Raw genomic sequence first — 10,093 nt, forward strand, 5'->3', positions numbered from 1 at the left:
AAAAATTGCCTTAATTCAGCAGCAAGTTTCTGCTATAGTCAGATAAAATGCTGAGCAGGAGCTATGTATATACAAAAGCGACGTGTAAAAAATCAAAGAAGCGTGATTAGATGTAATGAGGGGTAATTATGCTCACCTTGTTATAGTTCTTCAGTGCCATATATGCTTTGCCCATGTGAAGGTAAGCCTTGATGCACTTCTCATTGCACTGACAGAGAGAGAATGAGCAGGAGAGTGTATGGGTTAAAGCACTTCAACAGCAGCACATCTACATAATGGTGGTTTAATGTTTCCGCACTGTTAAACACTGGTACAGTGAAATTGAAAATACTCATTTTGAACTTCAAGAGTTTGTATGGTTTATATAGTATGTGTTATTGAGATGTGATTACACAAAATGAAATGAAACAAACAACAGTTGTTTTATAGAGCATATTTATCATCCAAAACTAGGGCGGGACAGCTAGAACTTGTACTTGGCTTGAGTAACCGGGAGCAAACACACATCTAGAACTACCAAATTAGGATGAACCCATAAACATTATTCATTTTGTACGCTTTTTCAAACAGAATGTTCTCTTCAGAGTGCTGCACTGCTCATGACCTGCACCCTGCACCTATTACTGTTCCTGGCTGAGTGCTGTACTGGACAGAACATAGCCTAGTGTTAAGACATCCAACCCATTTTCCTACTAAACCTATGATCCTCTGGGCTCCCAGGACCACAAAGAATGGCGCCTGAGATGACACCATGACGAATGAGGTAGCAACCGACTGACCCCCAGCTCCAAGTCTGGCCTTACCTTCAGGGCCCATTCACAGTCACTGATGGCCTCCTTGTACTTTCCCAGCTTGATATAGGCCTAGATAGAGTTAAATGGTGGACAGATGGTAACTAGGCAGCAAACACATACAGTAAATAAATGTGACCTCAGAAAGTAAAACATAGTGTAAGATTGCTGTGGCCACAGATAGTGCAGTGCAGGCTTTGCAGAAACTGGGCCCTTGGAATGAAACCGAATGAATCTAAAATGACTGTAATTGCATCTGATCATCATTGTTTTGAAATTAAAATCTATAGCCAACAACCTTCAGGCTGCACAGAGGCCCCTGTGGAAGTCCAGGTCCCATTACTGGGCTGTAGTTGCCTTTGACAAGCTCAGAGCTAAGAGCTAAGAGTAGCTTTATTTCTGTTCCTCTGAGGAACAAAACACTGCTTTGGCACATCTGCCATGTATTTTAGAGGTTGGGGTCAACATCAATGGGGTCCTCAATTGGGGTCAACTGCCAAAAAAAAGGTTGTGAGCCCTCATGTGTTTTACTCCACTGCCTCTGAAGTCGCTCTCACTCACTTTTACACTCTGTGGCCTGGGTCTGGGTCCAAATCCCTTTTTCAAACCTACAACTCCTCCCTCTGTCTCCCATATTTCACGTCTTCATTACAAAGCCAACATTTAAAAAACAATGATATAGGATGAAAATTTACTTGCGCTCGGTTGGTGTACAACTGCTGCATGTCACGTAGTTCAGCCAATCCATCACTGTAATACTTCACAGCAGTTTCATAGTCTTCTTGGGTATAAGCTGCATTCCCCTTGACTTTGAGTGCTGCAGCAATACATAAAAGAACATGTAAAACAACAGCTGGCCCTACAGTGCAGCAAGTACAGCTGAATGCGATGGCCTCCAAAGTTCACCCACCAATTGCCTTTTCCTCTTTTTCTCTCCTCCTTTGTCTCCTGTCTTCAGCATCTCTCTCCATAATCTTCATGAAATTCTCTAGTCAAAAACAAAACAAAACACATAAGCGCGAATGCTAGAACAGAATAGGAGTGAACTGTAAAGACATTAGTTTCAATATTTTCTATACAATTAAGGTGATATTTCACATCCAAACCATTTCAGGGAAACAGTTTTTTCCTTCATTACCAATAACTGAAATCCAATCATCAAAATAACATCAAAATTGCTGTTTGAGTTATATAAAAAAAATATTGTTGGCGTCTAGATTGCAGCAATTTATGTATTAGAAGTGTCATTTTCAGACTATGTTTTGAAAGTGAAAGTTTTCAAGTCAATGTTGCTGATCCCCACAGGGCAGTTAGTGATTGTTTATGCTAAAAAAGGAAAATGTTCTCCCAAAGACAGACATTGCTTTAAGTCCAATATAGTAAATGTCAGTTCAAGGTAGAGTCAGCATTGGTATCAAAAATCAGTGTGCAATGACCATGGAGTTAAAAGTAATTTGAAATCGTTTCGCTGTCTCCTGTGCCTCAAGCACAAATTATTTTCTACTCCACTGATGGTGAATAGAATGCATCACTAATAACATTCAACTTCAACATTAACGGTTTCCCACAAAGAGGTGTAAAAGGTTGCTGATTTGCTTCTCTATTGTCATAGTAAAATTGATGATAGTTTTACTCAAAGAAGAATTCTACGTGTTAATTTGATGATAATTTGTTTGACAAGTGTCCTAGCAGTGCAGCACAGCTGTGCTGTGGTAGCACACACTCTAAAAAGTAATGCCTTTCTTTAACTTATAAAAAGTGAGGTAAGTGGTTGCATTGGACTTTTTGAGTTGAGTCAACTTCAAGGCTTTTTTAAGTAGAATGAACACTGTAACATTACTTAACATGAACCCAGTAAAATCAGGTTGACTTAACTAATACTACTGATATTACTTAGTTAGATAAACTTAATTTTCTTGGTAAAGGTAACTCACTTGCACATGATATTGAACTTAATTAAAATGAGTACAGGTTACTTGTAGATAAAATGTAAAATAGTAAAATTAACCTAATCACACATGTGAATGAACTCCATTAAATTGAGTCCAGGCTACAACCTCTGGTGAATAAATTATGCTACATTAATTTCTCTAAAGGTTTTGTTGTTATAATTTCTATATCCCAAGCACTACGTTTTGATTAACTTTACATAAATAGACTTTCCTGTCAATAACAATAACAATTTCAAATTAAGAAGAACAAGATGGAAAGACAGATTTAAGATTATAACATTTATTTAACTCTTCACAACCCACTGTTTCAAAGGTTTCACTTCTAACAGTGCCGTAGATTGCAAAACAGGCCATAACTGCTGAATTGCGCACACAATACTGTTGAATATCTACCTCATGAGGTAATGACAATGATGGTACAGAACACAGTTAAGTCCATTTTCATTTAAGGCACATTAGAATGAACACAAAAGGAAAATGCCAACTGAAATTCTATTACATGAGTAACTTGCCAAAAGACAAATTATTTTCAACACATGTAACACGCCAGTTTTGGTAGATACTTAAGTTCCAGGGCATAGGCAAGTCCAAAGAGAAGGCAGCATGCTTTTGACAGGTTGGTCAGACCTCTGACCACTGGATGTCCTTCTTTGATGATGCCAATGGCATCGGGCTGATGGCACGCGTAAATTTTCATCGGGCAACTGCTGAGCTTGGCGTGCACCTCAGTTTCATCACGACTCTATTGGTGGAGACAAAGAAGAATAAACAGTTTGGTCAGAGAAACGAGGTAATAAGATAGATCAGACACAAAGTCAAAATTGTACCATTGTTGCTAAAGGTGACGGATACTTCATTACACAGTTATACTAGTTGACAGCATATGTCAAAATCAATCTCATATAGCACTTACTGTCAGTGTAATGTTAACAACACCAAATTGCAGTTATGTTCTTGGATCACTGGATCTTAAGTTTGTTTAGCTTCAATTCCTTTGCTTTCAAGTCTGAGTCAACAAAATTGAAGACCCCATTACCAGTGTCCCAGTCACCTGTAAGCTACACATCCAAGTCAATTTTCAAGTTGGTTTCCAGTGCTCCAATCTGGAATTCCAAGCCATGGACCTAAGTACTATAGCATTGGCAAACAGCATCTGTAAGTATGCCTGCTGTGTTGGCCAATCTTACTTTGCCATGACAATGGCATGGAGTGTGGGTATTGTACTATCGTGATCTGGCATAAGTGTTGTCTTTTCCTGGTTTTAAAGGCTGCATTACAATAAAGGGATGCAATTTTCTGTTCTTTGCCTCTACCTGCTTGGTCATCACATTACTAATGACTGTTCATCACTAATCTACAGTGTGTAAATATCTTTTGAGAGCAATGATAATCATCCCTATAATATCATCACAATATCAACACATTAAGACATTCACTTAAAAATACTGATCAAAAAGGTGACCAGTTAGACTGTTGATCAGACAGATAGATACATAGCTTTAAGCCTAACACATACCTGGTGGTCACTGATGGGTTCTTCTTTCTCTCCCCCACTCGGTCAGGCATCTCAGGAGCACTTCTCTCCTTTTCTCCACAGAGGCAGATGGATCCTATCAAAAAGTAAAACCTGTTCAAAATTCACTGCCTGATGACACCAGCACAAACTATACACCCTCTGTATTTCAACTATTCATTCAATTGCAGTATAATAGACCAAGCATTCTTTAAAGCTGTGGTTCTCAACTCGTCGTGCTACCACGGGCATGTGGAGAGGAAAAAAAAAATTACTTTGTCCATATTTGGATTAGATTTTTGAGAAAAAAAACAACAACAACTACTGCCTGCCCAAAACCCACTCACATGACTCACCTACAGCTAACATACAGTAAGTTGACATTAGCTAGCGTTACCATTAACTAGCGTTAGCATTAGCGTCTTTTGTCTAGGGGTTTTATCTAACCGTTTATGGTTCTAATTTTGTGTACGGCCACACACCACGTTTCCTGCTCTGAGGCAAAACAAAGGAAGCGAGATGGCAGACATAATGAGGAGCACAAGTGCATAAAATTCACTCTGACTGAAACGTGATAGCTAACTTAGCTAATAAGGCATACTTTAGCTAGCATGTCTGTAGCCTGTCTGTATTGAGACTTAAATCGGCTTGGCTTAGCCTACATTAAATTTTACAGGCTTCGCTTCAGGTTTCTGTTTTCCCCAAGTGTAACGTTAGGTTGCGGTAAATACGGTGACAGAAGTGGTCGACAGGATCACGTTAGTTAGCACCAGGCAGCTAACTTAGCTTGCCATGTGTGCAGGGCAGCTACGTTAGCTACAGATTTGCTTAGCTGACGTTAGCTGCCGAACGGGACCTCTCAAGTCATCGGTTTAGCGCGACTTTACATCACCAACCATTCGGCTAAAATTGCTCAACTTACCGCTTTGTCCAGGATCCATAAAATTCTGCAGCGGCGAACAGAGTGAGTAGGCTGTAGTGCCAAGCAAGCTGCTGATACCTTCCCGGGTAAAGTGACCTGTCCCGCCCAGACCAGACAGACACGTTGCAGCACAAAGCATCAGGGGAAAAGTGATAGTCAACTTTTTTTTATTACGTTACATGAACACAGCAACCACATCGACATAACTACTCTAATAAATTGTGTATGTCAACTCACTTTTATAACATTTCATGTACACAACAATCACATAGACATAACTACTCAAATAAACTGTGTATGTCAACTCACTTTTATAACATTTCATGTACACAACAATCACATAGACATAACTACTCAAATAAATTGTGATAGTTTTATTTAAAAATATATTGTTGTATATATACTGACACATTTTAAGTAAAGGGAAAGTATATTGATACTTTTTAGGATAAAACAAATAAAATAAACTAGACCACAACTATTTAAAGTATATTAAACCTACATGATGGATGTAGCACTTATTACAGTGCAGTGTTCTTTTAACTAAAATTAACTAAGAACAGCTGAACAAAATATTTAATTCATGCATTGGCTAGTCACTACAGATAGAAAGTCACCAAGCTACTTCCTGGTAGTGAATGGACTATGCACCAACCTAGAGCTCGCTCATGCTTGCATTACAAATAAACAAACCAATAAACACACAGACCCCGGGTCTTATTGAGCAAATAAAAAAGTAGATCTGGTTCATTAAACTGGAATGAAAATGTACCTCCAAACACCACAGTACCTTGTATTACATCAGTAATGACACTCAATTTCACTCAGTAATCACAAGTAATTAATTTGTGTTTTTTCCTCCACTTTTGCCTCCAGTCTCCTGAACCATATTGGATCCAGATAAAGTGCTGTAATACATCAGCAATGATTATTGCCCTGTAAGATTACAAGTAGCTAAGCTACCAGGTGCAAAGTGGGCAAAGCCAAAACCAATAAATATCTATTAAATTTTAATAGGAACTAAGTTGTTTCCTGTCATAGAGGGGCATATTTGGAAGCCAATTTCTGGTCTCTGAAAAGCAAAATAATTTGGAAATAAAAACAGCCAGAACATAGCCTTGATGGGCCAGGCAAGGGAGCTAATCCAATGGACAATGTGCATATAGTTGACAGTTTCTTGGTTTGCACTCTGAATTGGCACTCCGAACACTGGAGCAAAATTCTGGCAACAAACTAAGGTATTCATAGATTCAGAGTAATGTCAAAAAAATCGCATTCATGTAATCAGACCAACACCCCCACGGGAAAGTGTAACAGAGCATTCAAATGTTCAAAACTTTTTCATGTCATAGGTCCGCCATCGGAACCTGTCCCTAAATCTCTCTAAAATGATTTGTTCTCTTCCCATGGCACCAAGGGGCTCTCTTTCTGAAACAGAGCATCAGACTGCATATAATGTAGCAAAACACCCAAAAACAGAAAATACTGATGCTGTTCTCCTTGGTGAGGTTTCAAGCTGAATGAAATCCTATGAACAAACTTTTAGTGACCAAATCTCACAACATGCTATTTCTACTGAACAAGTGGAGTAATGACAGAGTCAAAACATATAACATTTGTTTTTCCCTTTAACAGAAAAGGCTGCAAGTCTCATCTCGTACTGGTGGATTGGTCAGAAAGACTGAATGACATCATCCAAGGCCTGACAAGTCTATGGATATTTACACAGAAGGAGAGTGGTACTTTACTGGCACTTCTAGCTTTGGTTCATTGGTTTGTCTTTCATATCATTTGGTAGTTCTATTCTACAAAATCACCTCAGCTGACAGAAAAGTAAAAGACGTTTCACATTTCACATTTACCAGATACTGGTTAGTTTGCACTGTGAATGAAAGAAACCTTTTCTGCCTTGCTCAGCAGGATATTTAAGTCTACTTAAACACTTTTTTTAATTAATTGTAAAGGACAGCCAGAGGGAGATCTTCTTTCAACTTTGCTCACCTGGACTTACACTCGAAGAATTCTGTGGACTCTGTAAAACAAGGAGAGGAATTAAAAAGAGTGTGTGTGTGTGTGTAATGTGTAATGTGTGGGCTACAGCCTTTGTGTGAATGTCTTTACCAGTGAAGAAGGCTGTGGTGGAGGATTTGTGTTGATTGTTGTCCTGTTGATTTTTGTCCTGCATGGCTCATCTACCTCCAAGGCAAAGGCAGAAATATAGTGATCAGCCTTCTCAACTGCTTTCTGCTGGGCATCAGCGTCAGAGGATTTTAGTTCCTTCACCAGTTCACCTGGGGGGGGGGGGAGAGGAAGAGGACATCTCACTGGTGGTAGAATTTAAATAGAACAACACCCAGATAGGTTAAATAATTCACGTTTGTATTGCAGTAGCCTATAGCAGCTCCCAATCTCACATGTTGTCCGTGGTTAGAGATTTCTATGGTTTCTGACTTTTGAAAAGCCATAAAAGCGTTGTCTTGTCCATGTTCATAAAATTGATTGGACTGTCTGCACCATTACGAAATCTTGAGCAGTATTTCCCTTTCAGTTGTTAAGACTAAATAGCTGGTACGTGAGTTAACATTGTTAGCTAACCCAGTTACACAATTAGCGTTAGCGTTAATACATTATGTGCCAGAAAACTTTCACTGCCGTGTCTTCGAACTTCAGCTTGTCTTAATAGTGTGTAATAGTGTCTCAATAGTGTGTGTAACGTTCATTTAACAGACCGTTTTATGTCTATGCTAACGTGCACCTTCATTCTGGCACGGAGTGAAGCTCCATATATTACTCACTTATTTTGTCAACTTTCTCCAAAAAACTTTCGAAGTCTTCAAGCTGGTCCATCATGCCGCTTTCTACAACAGGGCAGCTTTTATTAGTGGCTAAGCTAACTTTACCTTTTATTGAAGTTATTTAATTTTCGCCTTCCGCGTTTTGAGTAACCATGGTAACGTGCTGCCTTCATGATCCTCGTAAGCTCCTACTTAGTACTTTCGAGCTCTGAAAATATGCAGCCCGCCTGCGGGAGTGCAGCGCTCGTCGCGTATTAAAATAGCCTACTCCTCGTCGAAAATAATAATGAAAGGATCAATGGAATAAAAGTATTTGGTGAATATCGTTTTATTTTAGAAATAATCCGGCACGGAGCTACTTTGGGCTGCAGTGACAGAATGACGAGGATAAAATGGACACCAATTACCCAAACGTTGGCTTACAACACTTTAACGTTTACCATAAATTGTTAACACGTATTCCATGTCCTTCGTCATTGTAACTACACTAATTTACACGCTGCATTTCGTGTCTCTTAAAAAATATGACTTCCCACCGTGTAGGCTACCCAAGGAGGTTTTATACCACTGTGTTAGGTCGTCCGTGTTCCTTCTAGTCCTAATGAGGAACTTTACGACAGCCCTTGAAAGCAGCATTTGTCTCCTTGGTTTCGGGTGGTCACGTGCTTGCGGGTGGTCAAGAATTTGCTAGACTAAATAGTGGAACGAATATTTCTGTAAAGTTTATTTATTTCTGTAAAGTTCATTTCGCATCTGGCGCGTTCAAGTGGCTAATGTTGACATGCAGCATATCTCTTCATTACTAAACATGGCTGTAGATTCGGATTCCCGTTCTCTTCATGCCTTCATCCCATACATAGAGTCCTGTGGGTTCAGTGACCTGTATAGAAAAAAGATAGACCTAAATCCCCTCAAAATCTCAGTGACCTTTACGTCTTATGAGGGCTACTTTCAACACTGACCATCTTGATGAGAGAGTATCCTAGGCCAGTGAACAGCCGCTTCCCGTTCCTTTTTCTCAGCAATAGATCAACACTGCCTCCCTATGGCTACATTTAGACCCTGGCACCTATAGGTCTACAAAAGTGTTGTATTCTGATGAAATATAATAGATTTGTCTGTTTTATTACCAACACAGATTTTTTTCTGACATCAGATCATAGCATCAGATCAGATTGTGTGTGTGTGTGTGTGTGTGTGTGTGTGCGCGCTGCGCGCGTGTGGTGATAGAACCAGTGGGAGCTTTAACTTCCTGGTGTGTAGCAGTAGAGTCTGGAATGTTAATGAGAGCCAGACCAGTCAGTGTGTGCAAGTAATAATTATCATACAACTTCTGTGAGACTGGTTTCACTGTGATTTATTGTCAGGGTGGCATGTGGCCAGGCAGGGATGAGTATCACACATCTCTTTGACAATGGTTAATTTTGTCACATTATACGAATAGGGTAAGTTGCACTAATCAAAGTCGTGCTCCGGACAGTGTATTTTGTTCTTACAATCCATTTTGTTACTTTTTATTAGGGAAATATTATTAGCAGAATGCCTGGCTATAAAGGCTTGTCTGTTAGCACATGCAGTTGGATCTGTATCATAAAGTTGATTAATTAAACACTCTCAGAAAAGTGTACAAATGCTTGTCGCTGGGCCTGTACCCTATAATTAGGGTACAAATGTTGTACTTTCAGGAACGGGTTCATATTTGTACCCTTGTCCCCCGTGCCTCTAAAGGAACAGCCATGTAGCCTACCCCAAGTGACAAATATGTACGTATTTAGAAAAGGTACAGATGTGTCGCCCCACCCCAGTGACCAGGACCTTAAGGATCACTAGTGTACCTGGGAGGCTACATGTGTGGAGAGTGGACCTTTGGGTAGCCTACAGCAATGCACCTGTACTGTACCCCTATTTCTGACATTGAAGATCATTGAATTGAAACACCCTAATCATGACCAGATCTGTCACAAACATGACCTTTACTCACACTGTTTTGAAATACATTTCCTAAAATGATCTGAAACTAATGCATGTTCAGTGCGTGCTGGTGAACCTCAACCTTTTGTTAAATACATAACACAGACCGCATCTCAGCCACCACAAAGTCCTGGTTTTAGTTTTCAAAG

General features: G+C 39.6%; 1 protein-coding gene across 1 annotated transcript in view; it reads right to left on the reverse strand.

Annotated features, from left to right (window-relative positions):
- The window catches only part of ttc12 (tetratricopeptide repeat domain 12), a 29,291-nt gene extending 21,187 nt beyond the window's left edge, over window positions 1-8,104 (reverse strand). The window contains exons 1-7 of the mRNA XM_071517786.1: window positions 7,974-8,104; window positions 7,300-7,469; window positions 7,180-7,201; window positions 1,702-1,779; window positions 1,487-1,608; window positions 804-863; window positions 137-208 (exon numbers count right to left, since the gene is read on the reverse strand). Coding sequence (XP_071373887.1) covers window positions 137-208; window positions 804-863; window positions 1,487-1,608; window positions 1,702-1,779; window positions 7,180-7,201; window positions 7,300-7,469; window positions 7,974-8,028 — 579 coding nt within the window. The 5' untranslated portion in view covers window positions 8,029-8,104. The remainder of the gene's footprint in view (window positions 1-136; window positions 209-803; window positions 864-1,486; window positions 1,609-1,701; window positions 1,780-7,179; window positions 7,202-7,299; window positions 7,470-7,973) is intronic.
- Between the last annotated feature and the right edge of the window lie 1,989 nt (window positions 8,105-10,093).

This window comes from Centroberyx affinis, unplaced genomic scaffold, assembly GCF_046629955.1.
Source record: "Centroberyx affinis isolate AG114_WGS23_722 - 3 ecotype Tasmania unplaced genomic scaffold, CSIRO-AGI_Caff_v1 ptg000521l_1, whole genome shotgun sequence".
NCBI classification, from domain to species: Eukaryota; Metazoa; Chordata; class Actinopteri; order Beryciformes; family Berycidae; genus Centroberyx; species Centroberyx affinis.